A 27,860-nucleotide genomic window follows, 5' to 3' on the forward strand; every position below is an offset into this window, starting at 1 on the left:
TAGATATGTTAATTCAAAAATTTATGAAAGCATAAAATACACCAAAAAGTTTGTAAAATTTGTCAAAGACCCATAATGCCTACATCATCGGCCTACGTTTTTAAGCAAACGTATATCATAAATTGTTACGACTAGTCTGAATGGGTCCTAGTAGGTACAATTTTAGATAACCCGATTTTCTTTGCCCTATTCATTTACCAGCATTTTGGAGTTAAATTATGAACAAGAACGTAGTCGTCAATACAATACTTCTTTATGACAGACACTGCAATATTTTGTTTGCCGATGGGAGATGCCTTAGGAAAATGCTACCTTGATTTCAGGCTCTAGTTACAGCTCTGGTTTTAGATATCTACTAATTAGTAAATAATATATATACCTAAGTATCTAATGATTTTCCTTAAAATAATTGTTTTTCAATATTTATATTCACGAGTCTACATACCAAAACCGCCAAATCAGGCCATCGGCTTTGTTGTTGTCGGCTGAACGTCTCGTACAAATTGGGAAACTGTGTCGCTGGCACGAAATGAGAAAATAATGAAAACGCTAAACGCAAACATGCAAAAGGCAAAAAGCCACAAGTCGCCGATAAGATTCAAAAACCAAAATGCCGGGCTGTGGCTGGGAGATGCTTTAGTGTGTAGACTCTTTTACATTTACAAAAAGTGCTTTCTTAAATTACGTTAGAAAAAAAGAGGAGTTCGCCATTCGAAGAGTTATATTATGTTATAAACGATGTTCTGATAATTTAAACCGACTTTGTTTACCCTTCTGTTATTTTACTGAGTTACTATTAGATTGTTTAAATTTGGTGAAGACTTGGTAATGGAACCCGGAACTCCTTAAGTGACAATACCAAAGCATTCACGATCTTATAGTTTGGTTATTAATTAGTATATTTTTCGACCATTAGTATTATAATAATAGCACATTGAAGTCAGTTTTGTAATTATTATTTTTATATATATATATATAACTAAATAGACTTATTTGGTATAAATTTTATATAAGTATTATATAGCAGTATAAAATTTTAACCTCATTTAAATATATTTTGTACGCATAGGACTCTATGGCATCGACCAGATTCCGACGTAGTTTCACCTTTCGTACGGAAAAAAAAGTTCTTTCGATGCCGATCCAGCAGGTTTCGAGTTAAATTGTGCTGACAATCTATCCACCTATAGATTTATGTAATAGTCTCTGGTATACATGGAAAAGCAATGTTATAAAATAAACTTGACAATTAGTAACCTTAAACCTCCTTTAGGAACCTTGCGCATTACGCAGCCACAATCCCGACCAGTCATGGTATTGGTCGCAATCTTAGTAGCTGATGCTCCGACCAAGACGCGGCGTGGTCTTATCTTTGTGTCGTACAAGCAGTGTTACACTTACAGTAAATTTGTTATAACTACACGTCTTGTGATATAGTGCTCAAGTGTGGTCGCGTAGTGTGCGAGATTCCCTACATTTCAAGTGCGTTTTAAGCAAAGTAAAATGAAAAACCAGGGCATGTTCAAAATGGGGTTAAAAACTCTACGCGGGGGCGTTTTTCGGGAATGCAGCCTCCCAGTTCGTTAGAGCCGTGCGCGTAGAATACGTCGGACGGCCTTGACGCGGTGCGAGTGGACTTCAGCGTACGTTTTACGCGCAGCATCGGTTCGGGCTTCACATCTTCGTCAGACACGTACATGCGTGTTAGGTCAGATGCTACGGACGCCGTGTCGCAAGCGCTGCGCCGAAAAACACAATAAATATAAAAATCACCTCACATGTCGAAATAATGGTAATCAATAAGTACAAACGAATAAAAAAGATTAAGCGCATAGTATGATCCTTTTGACAAAGACAGAGCATTAATTTTTTCAATTGTTTTCAATGGTCCCATATTTGTGTCCGTAACTGAAACTTGTCCAAACTGCTAATTTTAATGGCACTCAGTGGCGTGCATAGGGTTTTCGGTCAGGGTATGCATAAAAAAAAATAGGTACTGAACATGCTATTTTGATGTTACTGTATAATTTTATTTGTGAGTAGGTACCTAACCTAACATTGTTTGTGATACCCATGTAGATCTTCTCATCATCTCCTATTTCCAGTAGGTATAGTAAGCTCTGAGACGACCGACTAGCGAGTTATTAAAATTGTCTGCCATTGCGGCAATTACATTAAATAATGTTTTTTAGTGTAAACAATAAACAAACATAGGTATTATTATAAATAAATAATGAAACAAAACATTGATCACTGCTATTCGCCTGTTTCTGTAAGTCAGTGAGAGCTCTTTTTACGTGCCGCTACTTGTAGGTGCATTCCTTCCTTTAAGAATAATCTCAATTAAACGTTAGTTAAGAATTAGCTCTTAACTTACCTACATTTTCCAAGCACACTGAACCATCAAATCACACGCCGAATATAAGAACTTTCTTACACTAAGAATATTCCTCACAATCATTTACAAATAGTACACTGTCACAAAGGTTAATGTTAACAATAATAATTGTAACTATTTACAAACAACCGTACAGCAAACGAAAAAACAGTAATTAATTCTAATTCGGTGAATATAAGTTGTTATGACAGAAGGTAAAAGGTAAACAATAATGGCGCTGAGCGATCGCCAGCGATAATGAGAATATCATAGTCAAAATATGTCCGTAATATTTTCTTAGTACACAAATGCTATTAAAAGTTGTCATTTGAAGACTATTACTTCATCAGTTACCAATGGCACCTGGTATACGTTAATAATTTATTTAACTTAATTCGGCAACTTTTAATTTGGTTATTTTAATATACTTTTTGAACAAATTAGGTACTTATAAATTTCTAAAGACCTTGAATGTAATAAAATTCATTGATAAATTTTTTAACTACAAAAAAGAATTATTGCCGTTTTAAACAATAACAAACAAAGCAAATTACTTGTGCTTATAAAAAAACAAAGCATACATTTGGATTTCAAATTTCCGTAAGCAGTGTTTTTAAGATTTGCACACAAGCGAAACCCCTATACTGGAAACCTGGAAAACTCGCACACATAGAAAGAGCCAAATATTGTGTAAGCACGCACGCGATTATATCACTACACACCAGAACTTCCATGTGTGCTGGTGCACACAAGTAACGACAGATGCATTCAATCGCCGTGCTTCTATGGAGACCGCGGCGGCGCGGCGCATTAATTCGAGCGACGAATAAACGATTTGCCCGGCAATGGATACTTAATCGTGAAAACCCCAGCTAATTTTATGAGATTTAAATTATATTTAAAGCGTTACTTTTTATTTAGGGATACTGTTTACAACTCAAAATTAAAATATAGTCGAAATATTATGCAGTTTGTCTATTTTAGTTCTAAACCATGACACGGGACTTGTCCATTGATTTACATAGAAGTGCGGCCGGTTTTAACTAGATGGCGCTCTTATAGTTTTCTATAAATTGTTTAATTTTTTTTCAATCTTTAAATTTTAAGTCGTCCTTATGGTCTGAGAGGCCCTGAGGTCAGGGTATGCACTGCTTATTTGCATCTATGAGATGCACGCCACTGATGGCACTATACATGCATTTTACAGTGGGATACGACTTTTGAGGAATATGCTGCGGTACTTTTTACTGCGGGAGGTTTATTAATAAAAGATTCATTGTCGGTGACTGATAGTTGATTTTAAATACCTACTTTATCTTATGGTTATAATATACCTAGTTGTAAATATTATGCAAGATGGAACAAACTTAAACTATTGGTATTAGATAAATCTCAAAAACAGATATTTTATTTTCAAACGGAATTTGAAGAGTACCTTTACATAGACAGCGACAACGATGGCATCGTTGTCGTCGTATGTAGGTACGTTTACACCGATGCAGCACAATATAAATAAGAGATACCACTACATCTGTCTTATATTTGTTCGAGACCTTTGATCACGTGGTAAATGCCAACATCATCTAGACAGCGTCACGACATTTTATAGTCCCTTAACTGAGGCCGGTAAGGGTCTTTTACTCGTCCCGTACTATCCGCAAGATTGCTCTGTCTCTATGGATTCATCGAACCCCTGTGCGACTGTCCATCATCTGTGACATGGCCCACGAAATAGTAATTATATCGCATATCCTATGCGTATGTCTTTGACCCTACTCTAGGAGCCTCATTAATAAATATGACAATACGTCAGAATAATTATTAAGTGTTTTGTCACACTTGCTCTGACAGTGCCTTGTGAAAACACTGCTTAGGCAATTCAGGCTTTATACCACGCTTATTCATAGTATCTTAAGATTGGTATTCATGTAGTACAACTGTTATTTTTTTAAATTTTTGTATCGTATTTTATTTGCGTTTAATATTTTTTTTAAAAATATATCCAATATTTTTTTAATTATTTGCCTGAAGCTAATAAATTAAAAAAAAATGAAATGCATTTTAGACTTCTACAGAAGAGTAACTTAACAAATGCTTTAGCATTAAGTTCGCCTTCAGTAAACCGTTTTTTCGTTGTGCTTATTGCACAGTGTGTAAACAGTGAATAAAAAAAAACTTGTTTGAGAAGAAAATTCAAGCGCGAGTTATACCAACCTGGCATTGCAATTAATAGAATGCGGAGAATTGACGGGGAAGTTCATGGTGATGTCCTGCGTGACGCTCATACTGGACATCATCAGCGTCATGGGTTCCGCTGGCAATACGATCGGGACATTGCACGTCGTGACATCGCAAATCACACCTCGAGACACTCGCACTCTTCCTATATCCATCTGCTGAATCACAGTGTCTGCATTTTCCCCGATTATTGACCTACCAAACAATACATACTTATTTACAAACCAGCGATTATATGAACATAAATTAATTGTAAGAATAAGGATAGCAATAAAATGTTATTATATTAAAATATTTTCGATGTTTACTACTTTTTTTTTTATTATTTGTTGTCCAATTTAAAGTTATATACAAAAAGAAAAGCGTTTTATCTATTTTATTCATTATTTTTGACCGCGGTCTTCAATTTCTTCAAAATTTTAATTTCGTTTTATCTATTTTTGTTTATTCAAAATTTTATATATGTCGGCACGATGGTGTTCTACACCTCATTTACCGGCGTCAAAATAATTAAGATTTATTATTAACTTCTTTTAAACTGTTTCAATCACAAACTAAGCTTTTACTGACAATCATGTGTTAAAACTCACAACATAATTTTGTAAACACAATTAGTCCGTGTCAACAAGTTTTTACAACAGATGATTGTACAAGCATGCTTTGGTATAAGTACCGGTGGCCGATAACTCGCAGCTTATTATTACTCGAGACGTCGGATCGTTCGGACGTCTGGAAGTCTTCGTAATAAAAACAGAAAACAACAACAGTATCGCTGACGTCACTCTTTCTAAAAACAACTCGGAGGCTCTTGAGCCGTCATATAAAACTCCAAAAACTAGAATGTGGGTACATTTTTGACCAATTTCTTCAATGGTTATTCTGAGATTCTATTGCATATAAAAAGAAATAGGATGATTATGGATGGTAATCTCAATATTTACACTTATTGTAGTAGATTAAGTAGAAATCACAGCGCATCGCTTTCATAATTAAACAATCACTTACTTTTCTAAATCCAAATTGATTTTGTATTCTTGAGCCTTTTGTATAACCTCTAACCAGTTAGGCGTATCCACATTGTCATCCGTAGTTGTAAAAGCAGAGCCAGGCCTAAAATATATTCGATAAAATACACTCTCGACAAACATTTCAAATATTATAAGCCCGTCCTTAAAGAATTGCCCATGCTTGATTGTACGGTTCTGATAATCCCCTTGAATTATTTCTATAGTATCTTATACTAGCTGTCCCGGCGAACTTCGTACTGCGGATCTTATTTTTTTATGAATGTTATAATTTCTTATTCCGGACTAAGAGAAAAAATCAAATATCATAAAAATTGGTCCAGCCGTTCTTGAGTTATAAATGGTGTAACTAACACAACTTCCTTTTATATATATAGATAAGTCGATGCACATTAAGCTAAGTCAGTTTTATACTCATCGACATAGATTCAACTGATGATATTTCTTTATATTGTTTAAAAATTTGAATTATGACAAAATTAACATTGCAGTTTATTTCATATAGGAGTAATGCAAAATATTCGTTTAATTTTTTTGATAATTGCTTAAGACATTATGTAATTATAAATGAAACTTGCTAAGGTCCTATTCAAACAATGACACACAGCCTTGAGCACTGTAATGGCGATTGTATTTCATAATTTTTTAATTACAGTGATAGCTTTAGCAAACATGCAACTGTGGTATTACTACCATACGTGTCTGGGTCAATAAAGAAAACCGGTTATTTTTAAATAACTCAAGAGTTATTTTTCTAGCTGTATTGCCAGTAGTTATTATGCCCAATGTTTTACGGGCACTACTTTAATGCGCACTATTTAACTTTTATAAGCAACAAGATTACTTTCCCAAAAACTATCAAGCTTGGACTTTAAGCACATCTATATCAGATGACACATAGTGAATGCAAGCAATTTGTTTATAAGCAATGTTAAAGTTTATAAAGTTCATTTAAAGTTAATAACAATTAAATAAATCTCATTTTAATACTACATTTACGTTGCGATTTTTATATAACGTACATTTGGTACGTATGGATTGCAGATTAAATCCGGATAAAACATTTTCAAAAAGAAGCAATAGCCAGCTTTATTACAATAAGTAGAAATACTCACGTGGGCGTGAAGTTGACAATTGATGCGAAGTGATTTTGTTTTTTATTCTGAATTTGGTAGAAGTTTTCGAGTATCGGCGGTAGAATATTACTTTTAGCGAGCTCCGGCAAAATACAATTGCTCGTTACACCAGAGTTTAGGATGCTGCTTTGGGAGATATCATTCAGCGAAAATTTCAGTTTTGCTAGAAGAAAAAAAAATATATGTTACATATGAAGCGCGTTCTCAGTGCACGCATGTATTTACTCTAGCCAAGAGCGCCATGGCCCTGGGCGGTAGGCTGCGAGGGCCGGCGCAAACAGAAGTTAGAGTGAATGTACTTTTAACCCGGTAAAATGCAACGTTCATATGGGATAGAGCTAAAGCGTGAGTCATAAACACTTTTGCATTTATAGCATTGGTGGAGAAATAGGAATACAGTAAATGCGAATACAGTGTGTGTTGCCAGCGATGACTTACGGATCTGAAACGTGGATGCTTCCTATGGGCCTTATAAGGCTCCAGAGTCACTCAGAAGGCGATGGAGAGAGCTATGATCAGATATGTGGAGATCCGTAGAAGAACTAGAGATACTGACATAGCTGAAGCTGAAGTGGCTATGGGCGGGGCATATACCTCTGAGAACCGATGGACTTTGGGCTCCGAAGGTTGGTTGGTCGGCCCTCAACGAGTTGGACAGACGACATAAAACGAGTCGCTGGTAGGCGCTGGAAGCAAGTGGCACATGACCGTGGATTTTGTAACTCCCAAGAAAAGAACTACTTATATCCAGCAGTGGACGTCAATCGGTTGAAGTGATGATGATGAAATGCGAATAGTAAGTATAGCGGACGAAGCCGCCTGCACTTCTAATATTGAATAAATGGTGTTTCAGTTTCTTTCTTCGTCGTCAATTATCGTTATTGAAATCAACAAACTATTGGATATTACTCATTTAACAATTATTTTTTTGCTTTCCCGATTCATTTGTGAGCTCAAGGTGCTGAATCCTAAAATACGCCGCGGAGTGCGCGTGGTTAAAGAATAATTATTCTAATAGGCACATTGTAGACTTACAACTGTCGCCAGGAGAAATTTTGGCTGCTACTTCATAGAGAAAGTCGGGTGTCCAAAAATTAGGTATCCTTATAAAAACTTTGCCAGTATCTACTGGCATTTGAAATCCAAGCCTGTGTAGAAGTTGCAAAAACTTCAAATCTTTGTAAATGGAGGCTTGCTCGCAGTTCCATGGTACCAATGGTACGGAGCGGTTCAGAACTAAAAAAAACATTATATCCATTAGTAATATGTTTTTTTTTATAATTATTAAAATAATTAAAAATAATATGCCGGCGCTTACGTAATGAATGATATGATACCGACGATAAAACTGGCATATCCTTAGGTTTTAGCAGTAAAAAGTCTAATGGGTGAACTGGAAATTTTGGGTTACGCGTTGCTGAGGTCAACTTTTGCAAATAAATTTTCGCAGCACAAGTTTCCAATATAGCCGTTTGAACCCAATCCAAAAATTTCGCTTTCCCATCCTGCTTCAGTTGCTCACAGAGCTTGCTAATTTCATTATCCCGAGTTTCCTTGATTTCTTGCATAGTCTTAGAGGACTCCTTCTTAGATAGTTTGTCGAACTGATCTTTGTTTATGATGTATTGGTTGTATAGTTCTTTGATAACCGACCCACGGTTCTTAATAATGCCGTCTTCTTTGAACATTTTCACAATTTCTCCGATCACGTCTGATAGATCGTTGCATTGCATGTAATTCCAACTCAGCGATGAGATTTCATCTTCAGTCCAACTAAAACCACGTAATAGTAACACATTTTTTAGCATTCTAATATTTTTTAGTCGAAATGTACCCAAGTTTAAAAAAAAAAGTGATTAACAAGTTACCGGAGGAAATCTGTGAGAGGTCTCAATAAGTTTTAGGAAAAATTACACATTTATAAAGGAGCAATGCTTAGTGGTTGATTCACATTTCTTTCTTCATAATAAAATAAACAAGAAGGTATAAATAAATGCATCAAGTATCTTACCTGTTAGAATTATTGGGTTCAACCGATATTTTCTCTTGCGGTAATACTTTTTCAGGTTTGGGCTTGGCATTTACCAGTGTGTTTTGAAACCTTATATCGTCCCCATTAATGTCTATGCCTAGGGAGCGTAGTAAGGCGCTTCTCATTTTTAGGGGCTTCTTTACGTATTTATTCATTACATACTCAATTAGATCTGTCCAATCCTACAAAGCATAAAATCAGAATAGTCTTAAAAAGAAAATAGAAAGTCATACCTCTACAATTAGATTATACAGAGTGTCCCAAGAAATAGTGTCCAGTTGTGGTCCAGAGGTAGAACACCATTAGGGCTACCTGAAACCCGATTTTGGGTAGTTTTTTGTTATGACTTTTTGACTAATCCTACTTGCAAGAGATTATTCGTCGCAGAGGCCTCAATTATTGATATATGTGCTACATTTTTTTATTAGCTAGGTGAATAGCATGCGTTGCATTAGAAAAAACAATTGTGGGCAGATCAGCGTAAAAATTTAAAACCTACATAGGTTTTTCGAAGAACCTTTTTTAGAAACTTGCTGATTTTATCATTTAGTTACCTTATAATTTTCAATGAGCTATATGTATGACACCATACTTAAAATTTGACTCAAAACTTAACTATCCAAAGATACCGTAGGTACGACCTGGGAACCTGGAAAGGGGTGAGCTAAATAAAACTAAATACAACCGCTTGACACTATTTCTTGGGGCAGCCTGTATAAACGTTAGATGTTTTCATATATAAAGAAAAAAAAGCATGAAATAATTCTCATCGCTATTTTAATATTTAATCTAAAAGAACACTTTTTCATTTACATGCTGGAGTAGCATGTAAATTAAAAAGTGGAACCTTCAACCCGGTCCCGGTTTTGATAGGCAGGGGCCGTTTTGAAATTATTAGAACCTGTATGTTCTTCAGCTTTGTCCGGTGGGAGTCTTCGGCCATTGCTAGGTTTGAAATGAAGTTTGCCGATTTGAAATGAAGATAGCTAAATGATTAACTCAGAGGCTAAATTTTATACCGGAAAATTCAAAAGTTACCGCAGCAATAAACATAACCGAATGTAACGTGGATTAACAATACGAGTATATTTACACTTGGGGCTTGCAGTTTTGGCATATACAACGTGTAACCGAATTACGAAATCCTGTTGAAAGGTGCATAAGTATATTTCATAAGGAATAATCCAGTACAAATATTAAATCAAAAGAAGCATATTTAAGTTTCCACACAAATGAATTCAAAACATTCTAAGTGTTTACTTATTATGATAACCCTATTTGAGATAAAAGACCGACACGCGCTTAGTACCTACGCTACGCGACTTTTACCACAGGAGTCATTTGATTTTAATTTTGCATGCGATGTTAGGGCTGTATCTAATTTATTTCAGTAAAAACTTTGGCCGTAGTTTACTGAAAAACTATTAGCGTTTTGGTTTCACAGAAAATCTCAGAGACAGTACATAATCTACCTCTAAACCCTGTGAAGATTTATTTCTGTTTTCATTTACACGTTGTATAATGGAGTTAGAAATTGGGTTGAATTAAGACTCATTAACATACTGACTCCCTTTTATACTGGTTACCATGTTCAACTGCGGATCCCGACACAATGGATTCGACTCCATTCCCAGATTTTATCACTAATGATAGTTAAAGCCCACCAAACAGCATTGGAGAAGCGTGGTGGGTCTACGCTCTAAAACCCTCTTGCCTAACCTAAAACCCTCTAAAACCCTCTTGTCTATCCTAAAACCCTCTTGTATGGTTTGAGTGGCGGCTACCCAGCGGTGCGACGTTACCAGGCTGGTGATGATGAGCACAAAAGTACGCTAAACTTCATCCCGGTAAGCTACTAAGCTATCGCAGAAATAACGAATACAGCACTTTTGCTACACACTTTTTTTTTTCTAACTGGACCCATTCTAGCGTCCTCCTTGACACCAAAGTCTAGCGAGGGTATACTAGTTGTATATCATAAAACAAAAGTATGATATAAAGCCTACTTACGTCACATATTTCAAAGTCCGACTTCAGAATTGCTTTAAATGTTCTCACGATGTTTGGCTGGAATAGTGAAATCGGGCTTCCCATATCCCCGCCGACGTGATGCATCAGTGTAAATATGCAGTCGTTTACAAATTCACCGTTTATCTGGTAGTCCTCCAAAAGTAGACCGTACTGATACATCATTTCTGGGGCACAAAATCTGAAAAGTTACGAATCGGATAAGATGTTGTCACTCAACATACGTAAAAACTAAAAATGTATTTCACATTAATGGTAGTGAACATTGCTTAGAGCAGTTTTATTTTAACAGTGCCTTTTTTCGGAATTTTAATAAAATGATTTTTAGGACGTCAAGGTATGCCATTTTATTAACTGTAATGTTAAAATTATATTCCTTGAACTTTCCAGGCAACGCAACTCAAATTTTTCAGAGCTACCTGCGTTTATCATTTCAAACAATAAAATATCACTCGCTTTAGTGGCGAAGGAAAACATGGAGGAAATCTGCATGTTTAAGAGTTCTCCATAATGTTTTCTAATGTTCTCTCATAATAACGTGTACCACTTAGCCAGCGTGGTGGAATACGGCCTAAATACTTCTCACTGTGAGAGAAGACTTATGCATTGTAGTGGGCCGACTTTATGCGATGGCAGCAAGGCCAGTACATCAATTTTTTTTTTGGCTATACAACCAAACTATATATATCCCACAACTGGGCAAGGCCTTCTTCTGTCTCATATATATCTCTTTCAAAGCATAAACCCACCACCTGTAGCGTGCGTAGAGGGTATGCACAGGGTATGCAGTGTGATATAAAATGAAGAAAATCACCAGTACGAGTTATAAAAACTTTAGGGTGGGATTTTAATAACTCTTACAATGCGTATCTTAAAGTTTTTTATACTCTGGTTTTTTATATTGGATATTTTTTTATTTTATATCATCAGTATATCTGTGCATACCCTCTATGCACGAAACTGCCCACCACGCTACACCAACGATTATTATTGTAAAACTAGCTGTTGCCCACGTTATAACGGTTTTTTACAAATCTCGTGGGAACCGTCTGTTGTTTTCCTGGGATAAGAAGCCTATGTTAATCCTCGACCTTTCAACTAACTCTATCCCAAAACACAAGTCAAAGAGACGCACAAGTTCGCATTTATGATTTAAGTAAGAATAATGGCAGGCTCCGGAGTAATAGTATTTGCTGTGTCCACTCACAGCAGAGTTTCGGAGGAAGGAAGGAATTTAGATCCTAGCGCGAAAAAGCAACTGGAGGAGCTGGGTATGTGCTCTAAAACCCTTTCTCCTATAAAAGAGGAAGCCTGTACCTGCAGTGGGACAGTGGGACAATCATAGCATGAGGGTGATGGTGCTGATGAGCAATGAGTGCTTGAACCCACATCTGAGGCGGAAGCTACATTGATACTTCGCAACGGGGAAGCGGTTTACAATAAAGTTCTGTACAAATGAGTCTAATTTCCATTAAATTTCGTCATTTCAATGTGACTTGCATCTAACGTAGCTCCTAAACACGTGGATAAAACAATAAAAATTTTCTTAATCCGATCTGGTTTCGAGATAGTTCGACAGAAATCCCAATATTTTAAATGTCAGTTTTTGATCCCATCATTCAAATTATCAGTGGGAATCTAACTCAGGCGGGATTGATCCGTCACTAATCGTACCAACTTAATACTGTTTATGCCTTCTTGGTCTTGGGCATTAACGTCATTTAAAAAAAGTTGATTTGTATATCTTACTGTCTAATGTGATCAGCTATAGTGTCAGTTCCCTTGTACTCCGGCAACTTCATGGTAACGTCCGTTAACACCAGAAGATTGTGATTTGTCACCACAAGATCCTAAAACAAAATTGAATTATAATATCGCAAATAAAAGGTATTCAATTCAATTAAATCAACGAACTACACAATATCGTAGTACATATCACCGCAAAGATTTGAACTGTCCCTCAGTTTCCGTATTATTATTTCTATTTCACGTATTATTATAGAATACGTACCTTCTAAGTAAATGCAAACTCAGAAAGTTTGCGCTCTCTAGTTCGAAGGGAAGGTACCTTGTTTACCATCATAAGTTATCAGCTTGATATTTGGCACTTTTACACAATTTTCCAAAGCACGTCCATCAATTTTATCAAAAAAAAAATATAATGGTCCCTTTATTAGTTACTCTATAAACAATTCTTTGACAGCCCGTCCAAGTGCTGCATTTATAGTATGCGTATGATAGAGGTCAGTGTGTTAAGATATTTGTCGCTCTTTTAATATGTACCTACTGCTAGTGTGCGCAAAAATCCTTATTTCTTACCTGCAGATATTGCTTCGTTTGGTACTTCGGGTTATAATACCTTAAAAGCAGCACTAGAAGCGAACGCAATTCATCTGTCTCGCATATTTTTAGTTGCAAGTTGTCAAGCAGTTCTTTGTCGTTATTGCAGATTTGCGCTGATTTCTTGTACGTATCAATTGCTTGAATGAATTCTCGGATAGCTGTTACAACCTGCGTAATATCACCATAACTTGTCACATTATTAAACAAAATCTCTTACATTACATTTAAGACTGAGATCTAGAAAGCGTAATCTTACCTCAGACTTACGAAGCAGTTAAAACTCAGAACAAAGAAGTATCTGACATTAATCTGTCGCGTTTTAAGATTATAACTATGGGTGAGCTAATTGAAAGTAGGTACGCTCTTTAGATCTCAACTCAAATATTAAATAGGTACTGAATTGCTAACCAAATGAAGTCTCCTTTTGCTTGGCTTCAAGTTGTTACCATCTAACTTGATAGCGAGTTCAAACTGCTCACACAAATTGACTGCTTCCGCTGTTAAATATGACACGATCTCAAAAGACAATATGCAGCAAACGTGTTCTAAATCCAACTCAATCTGTGTAGCACACTTCAGGAAATACGTCACAAGCCAAAAAAAGTGAGAAGTGTCAATTTCTAGGTGTGCATTCGTTAGAATTTGTGAATGCAGCGTTCGAACCAACGAATTGTAACCCTTTAGGAGAAAATCGACAGTGAATTCTTTTAATACGTTGGATATATCGTCATCAGTTGGCATGTTGTGTGATAAACCTTGTACGTTTGTTCTGAAACAAATTCAAAATTTTGTCACATATAGCTTCATGAATAGAAATTTACGATAAACACTGGCAATAAATTATATAAAATAAGACACCAGTAAAACACCTAAATCAAATAAACAAAATACATTTTTACATTATATCGAAATATATCTGTATTGTTCAGTGTTTCATTAATTTGGGACAGTAGCAGCAAAATCTTAAACTCCAAAATAGTTACACAAAAACTAAAGAACATACCTTTACCCATTTAAGGATCATTTTGTTTAAAATCAATGTTTTTACTGCAGAGTGAATTTTATATTTCTAGTTAATCGTTATACTAAAATACAGTCTTTCAAAGCGTGTTTAAATACAAAAAGACACTTTCGCAAAAAGAAACAAAGTAACGACGCGGTTTTAAGCAATAACCGGTGACCTACAATAATTATTAAATATGAGTACGAAGTTAAGTACAATCAATCAGAGTAAAATCCGAAATTTTAATTTTGGAAATGAATTATTGTCAGAAGGTCTTTGCTCAGTTTTATCAGCTTTTTACCAGTATATTCGTTAGTAAACATTCATAAATAAATATAAATAAGCGCAAAAAACATCATCAAAATGAAAACTTGGAAGCTATCAGCTAAATTAAAAAAATAACTTCTTACATATTAGCTTTTCCTCTCTTTACGAGCTTTTTTCTTTTGCGATCCTGAGGAGTGGCACTGGGCCACACCTTGGTAATAACTCTCTGTTTGGGTGTATGCGGCTTTTGATGTTTCTTCGCTGGTAATTCGTCTTCGTTGCTAGAGGTAGATAACGATGCTTGGTTTTCAACTTGTGTACCATAAACGCAATCAGAATTTTCCGAAATACGCACTTTTTTTTCATTTTTCTTTGTTACATCAGTCGTATTAGTAACTTCTTTCATATTATTATTTCCCTGCAAAGAAAATTAAAATTAACGCTTTTATTTGCAATAAGTAATCCGCGGCCAAACAAGCGTACGACGTAATTTAAAATTTCTTTCATCTTAGGTATAAACTATACAGATATGCCAAAATACGCTCTTGAAAAATTAGTACGGTGTGTTATCGTGTGTCTAAATCCCTTGCTTTTTATAGGTTGTGAAGTCAACATCTAATAAGGCTGCTCGAGTGTCGGAGCGAAATATGCGTAGAAACCGTATTCTGACTCCGTACTGTTTCAGAAGAAAGTTCCATATAATTATTTTTCAGCAAACGCCTACGTCTGTATTTGTTCCAATTTTGGTTCTGCCGCTTAATTTTTAAACATAATATATTCACTTGATATTGTTATTCAAAAATTTTACTTTTAACTTACTTTCTCACAAGAGTTTCTGCGATCGTCAGCGAGGTTACTTTGACCGCCTTGAATCGAGTTCTTGGGGTCAGTTGTAGTATTTTGGGGCTGAAAGTTTTGTTTTACATTTTCACCGTTCATTGGGGTGAGGTTCCAGCCATTATTGACTAAGTTGGACGTTCGATTGGACTTCCTGTTTGCTCCGGTGTCGGATGAATCTGATGTTGGGTCGGACGTATCCATTAGTGAAGAATCGTCACTGCCTGTTTAAAATATTGCAGGTTATAAATTTTGTATGTAAATTTATTTTTCAGCGACTTGATTGCAATGTATGGTTTGTTTAGATTAGAACTTAAGTAAGTTAGGCTTCATTTATAATCAAACCTTGTGTGAAAAATTATGCATCAAAATCCGCTGCGTGATTTTTGAAGAAAAATATACAACTTCACACTAAAATGAAAGAAAAAGAACGTCGGTGTCCAGGAAAAACGAAAAATAAATTAATGCCCCTATTTATAATTAGCACTCTAAAAACAAAGTCCATACATAAGGTAAATAAATATTAACCAAATGCCAGATTTTATTAGGAACACGTGAAAATTAATTTAATCTTTGCATATTATAAAACAAAGTCAAACGCGTCAGTCTGTCTGCCTGGGCGGGGAAAACTGAAAAACTACTAAACGGATTTTCATACGGTTTTCACTAATTACCCATACAGAAGGTTTCAGTGTATATTTTATTATGGTTTTTCATAAATTGGCTGAAGTATAACGATGTTTGTTAGAGATGTCATACCGTCTTGGAGCTTTACTGGCGAACGCCACGTAAATGATTGATAATGTATAAAAATAATACTTGTTTAAAGTAATCATTCATATCTACAAAAAGTACACGAGGCTGTATGTCTAACGGTTATGGTTAAGTCACAATAACAGATTTTTGTTTTAATTTGTCATTCAAAACAATTCTAGTGTGATATTAATCCTCATCCAAATAAATAGTTTTATAATTCAGATTGATGTCTCTGCAAATTCCTTTTTAAATTATTCTTATTGGAATTATCGTTTAGAAGTTACGACGGGTATAGAACCGCTAAAAGCAAGAAAATGCTGCCGACCGCGTACAATATAGTTAGTAAATAAAATTATAATCCGGTAGGTAGCGCTGCAGTAAAGTTAGGCTAGGGTTTTTTTAAAGATATTAAAACCCGTAATAACCATAGTTCTACCAACAGTCATATAAAGCATCAGCTGAACATTACGTCATCTTTATTTATCACTTTTTCAACTCCTAAATACTACTACGCATACTCGTACGCATCTTCTTTTTTAAGGGTACTTTTAATAAAACGCTAACTATTTTTTTTAATCAGTGGATTTTCTCTAGTCAAGTTATATTCAGTAGATACCCGTTGTTATATACATAGAATGTTTAAGATTAACAAGCACCCTGCCATCTTCGTCTTCTGAAGTAGTCTAATAATAATAATACACGTTTTCATAAAATCCATTTTCCGATGTTGTACTACCGCATAAAAAAGAATAATTCACTGCTATTAAAATCAATCAAGGCTCTAAATTCCACTTAAAAAATACCACTCTGTAAACAAGTTTCACCATTGACAGTTTTAGTGACACCTCTGTCACTAAAACTCACCTAATTTTGAATTATCAATAAAACAGGGTGATTTACTATATATATATATTTTAAAGTCGTAATTCATCACTCACTATGCAGATGACACTTGTCTATTTTACTTTGTAAACGAAATAACAAACATTATAGAAGACGCTCAAAGAGATTTAAATAAATTAGGCGAATGGTTTCTCTCAAATTTACTTACCATAAATATTAAAAAGACGGCCTACATGATTTTTGCGCCCAAAAACAAAAAATCCGCATTCATGACCAGTTGAAAATTGACGGTAATCCTTTACAAAAATCAAATACGGAAAAGTATTTAGGACTTATAATGGACACTAAACTAACGTGGCAAAATCATAAAGACCACCTTAAAACAAAAATCTCGCCCTTAATAGGAGCTTTGCGTAGAATATCATCCTGTATACAAAATAAAATAAGATCTACTATATACAACTCCCTAGTTAAACCCCATATTGAATACCTCATCGAAATTTGGGGAACCGCCGCGAAATCACATATTAAAAACTTGCAAATTATCCAAAATAAAATTATTAAAGCCCTTTATAAGTATAACTATCTAACTCCTACAAATAAATTGTATACAGAGACTAAAATTCTTAATTTAAATCAATTATACGAATTACCTTAATAAGAAAAATAAGCACAGATAATATACTCTCACAATTACGATTTCAAACAAAAACATACGCAAACTATCTAAGAAAACGTAAAACTAAATTTTTACTATCTAAAAATAGAACCAATTATGGAAAGAAAAGCATACTGTGTGAGGGAGTGCTGTTGTACAATAATTTACCTGAGATAATCATTAACACTAAAAGTCTACCAATGTTTAAAAAACTTTTTATTGAACATGTACAAAATACCGTTCAGTTAAGTTAATGTGACCTCTTTCCTATAAAACGATTTGTATTATCGCTCGCTAACTTTTTCTTTAACCACCCGCTAAAATTTTTACTTTTAAATAATATGGTGCATTTGTGAAGCACTTTGAGATTTTGTATCTACTAATTTTAAAATATTATTGTATTGTGTTCTTTTTTGAGAAATAAATGTCTTTAAGCTGAATTCTTGAGACAGAGCGGTCGGTGAAAATACACGCACAACCTTGCATTAGCTTTGGTCGACTAACTTGGCTCACTAAGGCTCGCTTACACACTGTATAGTTGCATGGCGTTTTAGCTCAAAATAGCTAACAAGCTTTATTTGCTTTATACAACGTGTAACCGAATTACGAAATAATGTTGAAGGATGCATAAGTATATATCATAAGGAATCACCTTGTAAAAATATTAAATCAAAAGAAGCATTGGTAATTTCTCCATACAAACGAATTCAAGACTTTCTAAGTGTTTACTTATGACAACCCTATGGAAGATAAAAGACCAACACGTGTATAGTACCTACGAGACGCGTACGCAATGAAGTGAGTGGAGTCACATGATTTTAATTTTGCATGTGATGTTAGGGCTGTACCTGATTTCTTTCCGTAAAAACAATTTTAATTTTTTGTACATCTAAAAACTATTACCGTGTCGGCTTCACAGATAAGTCTCCGAGACAGTAAATAATGTACCTCTACAGCATGTGAAGTATTATTTCGGATTTCGTTTACACTATTATACAACAATCGAAACGCAACCAGTGTAATACTTATTATTGTATAGTAGGCTATAATAATACATATTATAGCGTACTTGACCAAACGATGATGATGAAAAAAATTTCGATAGCTAATGCTCAAGGTACTTTAAAAATACTCAAATCGCTATAGGTGTCCCTATAATATTTGAAGAGCTCCCTTAATTTGTCCAGGATCCCTTCAACAGATCTTGACCTGATGAAAATGGAACCACATGGCAAGTATACCGTCTCAAACAGAACAAAAATTTTCAAATTGATTCATAAATGAGTCAGTTCTGACCTAACAAACAAAAAATATACCTCCTCCTTTTTTGTAAGGCGGTTAAAAAGAAGAGCTGTATATTATAAGTATTTATGTATATTAACCATAATCCGTATGCAAAAAATATATTGTCATTGCCACGAATTCCGTGGAAATATATTTTAGACTTGTTATATTAGGTAGCAAAATGTTGTTTTTTTTACACTTTTACAAAAAGATAGCATTTAAAACAAATATAGTTACATCTACGTACGTCTATATGATGGAGAGGTGTTACTTTCGTTATCTTCAGAGCTTTCACAGATTGACGATTCGAGCCACAAATTGAGTAGTTTGTGCAAGGTGGTTACATGTTGGTCTTTGTAAAAGAGTGCAATCAATTGCACCATTGTCACACCCCAGTTTATCTGCGAAATGAAAACCTATAAAATACCGGTACACTTTGACTTCAGGTGTTCTTATTAAAAATATCTACTTCATATTTTTGATTGAAAATAAATCCCTCGTGTGACTTTGAATTAACCAAACATGGCAAAGCTTAGTTACTTATTGTACAGATAAATAAGAGAAAGATCTTACCGCATCAGGAATTGTCATCAATTTTATGAGAACTTTGTCAATACTGTGACTGAATAAATTCCATAATAACTGATTATGTACTGTATGAGGTGGGCCACCATGCGGCGAAGTATGGCATGTAATATCCTCTGGTATGTGCATTATATTACGCAAAAATAAAAGAGTGTTACTTATATTTGTACACTGTTCTATAGACAGTTTTGCCTTTGGTTCATTTTTAGCATTCTTCTTTAAAAAGTTAATAATAACTTTGGTAACACGATGATCAGTTAGTGCTGTTTTTGTAGAAGAGAGCATATTATTTATTTCAAATATAGCATGTCTCCCTGAATCGGTTCGCGATATTAATTCCAAAGACAGTAAGCATTCCACCGGAATAGTTAAATTGACCAATATTTTAATTAACAGCTCAACTGTATTATCATCCTTGGTGTTAATTAATATAGGTATAAGGTCTTTTTTAATATTTTGTCCAAAGCTGATACTTCTGCGATATGTACGTAGGTATTTATCTTCCGTAACAAGGTTTTGAAGTATCGACTCTAAAGCAGCTGCAAAAAAAATATTATTTACTTCACTTTGATAATTTATCAAAACAAAATGTATATAATATTTAGTATTTATCACATACAGTTGCAATTATCGTTTATGTGATATCCATCTGGAAGCGCATATCCTAGGTCACTGAAGTTATTATGAATTTGAGGACTGCGGAGAACCCACGCCATACTTTACCTGGAACAAAGGAAATAAACGTGAGCTGGGCTCCCATAATGTGCACCAAGAAGTTTGAAAGAAGAAGCCTCCAAAATAATTTTGAAATTAAAAATTTCGTTAAAGTTCAAAGGCAAAGTTTTAAATTAAAAAAAAGCACGAGGCGTATTTCAAAGGAAAATCACGTTTATTTCGGTGGATAGGTTTTTTGCCGCTCTTAAGGTTGGTCTATTGGACAAGTTTGAAACAAGAAGCCTACAAAATACTTTTGGAATTACAAATTTTATTAAAGTTCAAAGGCTAAGTTTTTAATTAAAAGAAAGCACGAGGCTTATGACAAAGAAAAATCACGTTTATTTCGATGGGTAGGTTTTTTTGCCGCTCTTAAGATTTATTTACCTATTAAACAAGTTTGAAATAAGAAGCCTACAAAATACTTTTGCAATTACTAATTTTGTTAAAGTTCAAAGCCAACGCTTTAAACGAAAAAAAAAAAAGGAAAAACACGTTAATTTCCATCGGTAGATTTCTTGCCGATCCAAATGTTTGTCTATGGGCAAGTTTGAAACAAGAAGCCTACAAAATAGGTACTTTTGCAATTACAAATTTTGTTAAAGTTCAAAGGAAAAGTTTTAAATGAATAAAAAGCACGAGGCGTATTTCAAAGGAAAATCACGCTTATTTCGATGGGTAGGTTTTTGCCGTTCTTAATATTTACCTATTGGAAAAGCTTAAAAAAAGAAGCCTACAAAATACTTTTGAAATAACAAATTTTATTAAACTTCAAACGCAAAGTTTTAAATGAAAAGGGCACGAGGCGTATTTCAAAGGAAAGCCACATTTATTTCCATGGGTAGGTCTCTACTTTGTGGGCAACTACCTTCATCACAAGCCAAATTTCATATTTTAACGGTTTTATATAACAATGTTTTACTAGCTTTTAATGAATTGGTGACACCGGTTCGTATGTCTGTCGTTACCAAATCTTTCAAGTTGAATCTCAGTAACATTCTGGTTTTCGATAGAGCTAAAACTTTTTTTTTTATGCATATGTTAATCGGATCATAACACAATATTATTATGACAAAGAACTGTTATCATGATGGAGATTGGAGCCGAAATGTAGACATGGGACCTCTGTATTCTGTAATAAAACAACGTAACGGAGTTAGAACTGTGTTTCTTCTATTCTAGTGTCTGATGTTTAAGTTCATATACTATATTAAGTATATAAAAAAAGGCACAACTAACCAATTTTATTAATTTAACATAACACAGTTCTCTTGAACTTTTTAGTTCTTTATTAGTTACATACAAGCTCATTAAATAAATATAATATATCTATATATATAGTTCTATACCTGTTTGAATTTGATACTTGTAGGTTATGATAAAATTATGTTTGATGCCCAAATCAATAAACCAACTAAACAGAGTTGTTTACTTTATCGTCAATTTCTGAGAGCATTAGTTCTTGTAAAGGGTTGGACACATTCGGTTCTTAATTTAACTTATGTTTTTAGATTAGAAGCCATGCCAAGCCTTAAACTTGAACCTTATAGGTACAATATTTCTATATGAATTTTGAATTAATTACGGTAAAAATAAATGTCACTACAAATTGTGTATAACGGAATGTATTTCGTATAGTTTATTTATTAGTTAACGAAAAAAGTCTAAACTGGAGTGTTGTCGACGGCCATATATACAAAATATCTATTTTAAGATGCTAGGTTAGGTTAGAACATAATAAAATCATTGAGAGCCGGGCGGAGCGGATATAACTTAACCTACCTAACCTACAAAAACTCCTATCTTCCCCATTAAAAATCTCAAAAAACAATAAAATATCCCTACTATACGCCTACTTTAAATAAAATATAATGCTAAACATTATGTAATTATTAAATAAAATATCTACAATCTTTCTAAATATACAAGTATTTTTCCAAGTACGTAACATCAATTTTATACAATCCAGCCTTTAGCAGTCCAGGCCACGCCACGTGAGCTCAACCTACGCGTAAATAGTAGGTACCTACCTAGGCCACGAGTCGCGTGTTCGGTACACGTGCCGATCGATTACAGTACGGGTCGGCCGCGCTCGGCGGGCCGTACGATCGACGTTTTCAAATGAACGTAGATACTTATTTCGCAATGGTAAACAAGAACAAGGAAAGCTATTTATTGAGTTTCTTTTTTTTAATTCATTTTGATAGAATTATTAAATGGTTTTATAGAATATTTCAATTAGTAGGGCCGATTGGCGCAGTGATCAGAAACCCTTCTTTCTGAACCAGAGGGTGTGGGTTTTATTCACACAACTGGCAAAAAAGTGTTTTATTCTTCAACAAGCACGGTTGCGTGTACTGAAGCTTCATTGTTTCTTTTTTTTTATTTGTATGTTTATAGACGAGCGCTTCACTGCAATCACGCCCGATGGTAAGTGATGATGCAGCCTAAGGTGGAGTGCGCTTGCCTAGCTATCATCCCCTATTCTACTCTATTTTTATACTTATTTTGTTATGGTTCTAACTTTATACAAACTAGTCCAACAATATTACGATTTAGTGTAACGTTTACAATTCGTTGTTATTTTTAGGCGTTGTGGCAGATGGATGGCTGATTTAATGTTGGTTACCCATCCATTTACGTTCGGCGGTCATCGCTGCTTAATCTATCTAGCGCTATCTACTAATATATGGTGCCGCTACAAGGCCAAACATTTATTCCGCCCTTGACTGCAATCTTACCTGATGGTAAGTGATGATGCGGTATGGTAGTCATGCCCCTAATCGGTTTCTACGCGATATCGCACCGGGAACACTTAATTGCGTATCGTCTCGTCTTTGTCGGTAACTTGCCAAAGCCTTCCACCAGACCAGACCAGAGAAAATTCAGAAATTATAAATTTTAAACAGGCCCTGCCGAGAATCCATCTCCGGACCTCCTACTTAAATTCACAGCGCTCACCGTTGCGCCAGGGAGGTAGTCCAAACCTTGAATGACTTGTTTAAAATAGTCTGTGTTTGAAGCTCCAAGAGCAACCAATTGTTGCTTGTGTTTAAATAAATATTTTTTTCCTAATCCTTCAGTATCCCTATCTCTACACAGTTACCCAAATTATACCTATAACACAATCATGTTTATAGGAGACTGTCAACTGCAGTTCTCCGTCCTCAACATTTATAAAGAAACAAAAACCATACTGTGTTCCTTAAAACGTGTCCGCATTTTCAAATTCTATGATGACGCAGTAAGGGATTTTTAGGGTGTGAGGGGAGGCTTCGGCCGTGGCTAGTTAGCACCCTACCCACAAAGACGTGCCGCTAAGCGATTCAGCGTTCCGGTACGATGTCCCGTGTAAATCGAATAGGGGTATGGGTTTAATATACGGTAGAGCCCAATAGATATTACAATCCTATGATATAAAGTACATCGTAGTAGTAGTTCAACATATTTAAACAAACAATGAGGTGTAAGCGAATAATATATCTGTTCTTGTGCACGAGCTCTAATCACCCACTATTTGAAACGTTCAATCGCGTACATTGCAAATAGAAAACATCCGTCCCGGGGACCTACTCCCGTTTTGCATTTCTTAAAATACTTTAACTTCCCCATAGCAAATGACTGTAAATATTGTGTCTTAATAGCAGCACCACTTATATTATAATACAATAGCGCTGGGTAAGCTACGTTGTCAAAAGCCAGTAAATGGATGGGTGCCCAACTTCGTAAGTTTGAATGTAAGTTTAGTATCCATCAGATACGATCTATAGATTGATACCGATTTTTTTTTGGTTTTCATCTTCTCAAAATTTCACTATATAGGAATGTACTCATCAGCTATCAAGTAAATGAAATAGTTTATGTTATAATAAGATTGTTCTATAAATTTACGTGTTTTTATAACCATTAAGATCTTATTGAAACCATCCAACCATCCATTTGAACCATCTCCAACTTCCAAGCTATCACCCTGTAGTTTAGAGTAAAATTGTAATATCATACACTTGCTTGATCACACTTGAATGAGGATGACACTACTACAGTTGTACACCTCAACAAAAAAGTCTGTAAAAATTTGGCTAAAAATCTTAAGAGTCAAATTGACCCGACACTATAACGAAGATATCTCGGACGTCGGGATATATAAACAGGGAATAAAAACGTTGTGGTGTGTGTTTACTCCAGAAAATAAGGTGACAATACCTTGCTGAAGAACTTCAGAACCATGTTTCTTAAATTTTATATGCAAATATTTGTTAATTTGGGTTACATTATTCTTCTAATTTGTCCAGTAGTTTAAGAGCCTATTCGGTACACGAAACCAATCAATCTTCCCTCTTAAAGCTGCGATTGTGACTTAACTATGATAGTTAGATGTAATATATTCCCTCTCACATTTTATTATATGTAATAATGCACACCGAATATGTAATGGAAAAATGAGATCCATAGAAGAACTATTTAGACCCACATGACTCAACGAGTCGAGACGCTGAAGTGGTAATGTCCCCGGCACAGCTCTGTGATTCGATGGATGTGTGGGGTCCCATGGTGTTGGCACTTGGAATCAATCAATCAATCGGTTTATATGATGTTGGTGATGTAAATTTTTTTACAATTTCCTGTTAATTAATTTAAAAAAAAATACTTAATATATTTGCACTAAAACTTTATTTATATTTCCGTTTAATGTCCCACTGTCTTACTTGTAAACCCGGAAACCCGGGCGGTTTGTTCTATTCTGATTCAATTACCCGCGATAAAGTTATGAGGTGTTCCACATGCAGTTTAGATAATAGATAAAGAAAGCCAATATTCGGAAAAACAAACGCGGACGCGTTTGTTTTTGTTATTTAAAGTAAATCCTGTAGCCTACAGGAACAGTTTATTTGACAGATGTGAGATCACTAATAACAAATAGGTAGTAACAGTTAAATTAAGAGCGACGATACTAAAATACGTATTCTGTAAAAAACATTTAATTTAGGTGTAGTTCAAGTGATATTTTTGATTGAGTAAGTGTGTGTTTTTTTGTAAAAAAAATCGGGCGTAAGTAGTTTATAAAAATAACTGTTTCACTTCTCATGCTCAGCAGGCAGGTATAGATCAGGCAGGTAGGTATAGTCCGTTCATCATCACTTAACGCGTGGTTTATTCTTGCTGAACCTAGGTACATAGTCTGTGCTCAGGAGAATATTAGTAATTACGAAACCAATATGTAATTGCTTACAACAGACTTAAAAAAGGAGGAGGTTCTCAATTCTGTATGTTTTTTTTTATTTGTATATTTTTTACGCGATTACTCCGCCAATTAAATGCCAATTATGATAATTCTTTTTTTGTTTGGTATGACTCAGTGGTGGTCCCATTATAATTTGGTAAATATCCATTCTAGGGATCCTGGAGAAATTGTGGTAACTCTGCAACTCTTCAAATGTTACAGCAAATGCTATAGGTTCCTTTAACTTATGTAATTATTTGAGTATTTTTTAATGTAACTTGAGCATTTCCTTTTGAAAAGTACAATTTAATCACGTTAAACTATTGATGAAGATCATGGATGACCACCAAAATTATACAATTGTAAGCTTATTGTACATAATAGGCAAGCAATTTATGCTTGTGACAATAAAGGAGCTGATGGGAGAACTCCTCAACCATTAACCTTGATAATGAAACTATTGATTTGAATAAAAACTAATACTGCAAAATTCAAAATTCAAAATTCATTTATTTCAAGTAGGCCTAATATAAGCACTTTTGAAACGTCAAGTCTGTCTGTTTGTAGTGATTCTACCACCGGTTCGGAAGGCAGATTCTACCGAGACGAAGCCGGCAAGAAACTCAGCAGTTGCTCTTTTCCAACATCAACAATTTACATTTTGCATTTTAACATTCATTTTTCTATCTTGTGAGAGCTGAAAGCGGAGCCGGATGCTTCCAAGCAACCTTGTCATTAAAAAATTCATCAATTGTATAGTAACCTCGCTGTAATAAATGTGTTTTAACAAATTCTTTAAACTTGTGCATTGGCAGGTCCAAAATCACCTTAGGAATCATATTATAAAAGCGTATACTCAATCCCACAAATGATCCCTGTACCTTACGCAGACGATATGCAGATGACACTAATTTATGACCATTTCTAGTAAGTCGACTGTTTATGTCCACTTTTTGTTTATAAAGACTAATATGTTGTCTTACAAATACTATATTGTTATAAATATATTGTGAAGCTACAGTAAGTATGCCTATTTCTTTGAACTTCTCACGGAGGGATTCGCGTGATTTAAGTTTATATATTGACCGTACAGCTCTTTTCTGCAATATAAATATAGTTTCGATATCAGCTGCTTTACCCCATAACAAGATTCCATAGGTAAATCCAACATAAATGTAACCCACCATCTGTGTCGACCGGCAATCAAATAAAATTTTACTACAAAATATCTGCTGTTGTGACTGAATGATAATTAATTTAGATAAACTCCCTAACAGACTTTTCTGTAGATAATAAGGAGTACTTTAATTATGTACTACATAATTTTTATGTATCACCGATAGATTTCTCAGCGCACACTAAGACACATCAAGCTGCTCCAACATGTGTTGTTAGTTACTTTATAACTTAGCAAAAATGTAACTGGTTACAACTCATTAACAATACAAAAATGTAAAGGATGGGATGTGAATGAAAATGTAAAAAAAGTACAACTTCATTCGCATCCTGTCCTTTTTCATTACTGATTTAATCTTTGATATTAAATAAATAAAAAGGTAAATATTAAATAAATAAAAATAGATGTAAGAAAACTTGTCTTAATTTTTTCTGTTGCTTTAATAATGCTTCACTCAACATTGATTTCAATTTTTTTTCACCCTGCAAAAACCATTTGTATTTCCTATGTCCAAGATGCAAACTAAGTTTATGCCAAATATTGCCAAGATGATTATAGCTATGATGCCATATGCAGGTAAAAGGCGATTTTTATTTATGCACAGGGTAGGACAGATTAAGAGAGTTAATGTAATTATACACTTACATCCTAATAACAATCCTATTGCCAAAATGAACAGATTGCATGATCTTATTTGGCTGGCCTGAAGGAAGCTTACATAGAAGGTTTGCACGAGTCCAATTTCATAATTCAAATCTCTTTACCTATTTATTTAGTATCAAAGACACATAATAAATCATAATAATATTTATATGTACTCACTTTGGAAGGTGGTTTCTTGCAAGTGCTATAAAGACACTTTGTGTATTCTTCTCCAATTTAATTTCACATTGATTTGGGCAACTCACAATAAAGTTTATAATTTAATTGTAGTCCGTGAACGTCAATTTACTAAACGCGAAATGCGCCTATAGCAGTACAAAATCAAAAACTCCAAGAATCACAGAGTTAAAAAAAATCAATTCATCACAGAATTTTACTGTAGTTCAAATGCTTTCATGAGATATGAAATACTCAATCAATTATTGTTTTGAAATGCAAAACAATCACTCGGAAAATAAATGACTCCGTTAAAATTAGGAAAAAAAACTAGTTATAATAAAGCCAAAACTGGAAGTTGGAACACTGGTCCAAGTATTCCTTAGTCTGAATAAGCATTCACGTCAAGTAACATTTCAACACTGAAATCTGAAGACTGAATGAACGTCAAACCTAACAACAACCGGTCAGTGGTCTGGACTCTGGTTTTTGTTTTCATGGCAGTCTTCAAGTCACT

At 34.6% G+C, this 27,860-nt stretch overlaps 1 protein-coding gene across 1 annotated transcript; it reads right to left on the reverse strand.

Moving 5' to 3' along the window:
• Window positions 1–990: 990 nt before the first annotated feature.
• On the reverse strand, window positions 991–27,855 carry LOC120635901 (protein timeless). The gene is made up of 17 exons (XM_039907115.1): window positions 27,347–27,855; window positions 20,032–20,135; window positions 19,401–19,951; window positions 19,075–19,228; window positions 15,269–15,510; window positions 14,593–14,867; window positions 13,588–13,948; window positions 13,156–13,347; window positions 12,586–12,686; window positions 10,819–11,017; window positions 8,788–8,990; window positions 8,095–8,549; window positions 7,812–8,012; window positions 6,756–6,939; window positions 5,621–5,725; window positions 4,592–4,810; window positions 991–1,739 (listed from the first exon to the last, which is right to left on the reverse strand). The coding sequence occupies exons 2-17, from the start codon at window positions 20,126–20,128 to the stop codon at window positions 1,523–1,525; spliced, it is 3,756 nt and encodes a 1,251-aa protein (XP_039763049.1). The 5' UTR covers window positions 20,129–20,135; window positions 27,347–27,855; the 3' UTR covers window positions 991–1,522.
• Between the last annotated feature and the right edge of the window lie 5 nt (window positions 27,856–27,860).

Source organism: Pararge aegeria, chromosome 3 (assembly GCF_905163445.1).
Source record: "Pararge aegeria chromosome 3, ilParAegt1.1, whole genome shotgun sequence".
In the NCBI taxonomy this organism is placed as follows: domain Eukaryota; kingdom Metazoa; phylum Arthropoda; class Insecta; order Lepidoptera; family Nymphalidae; genus Pararge; species Pararge aegeria.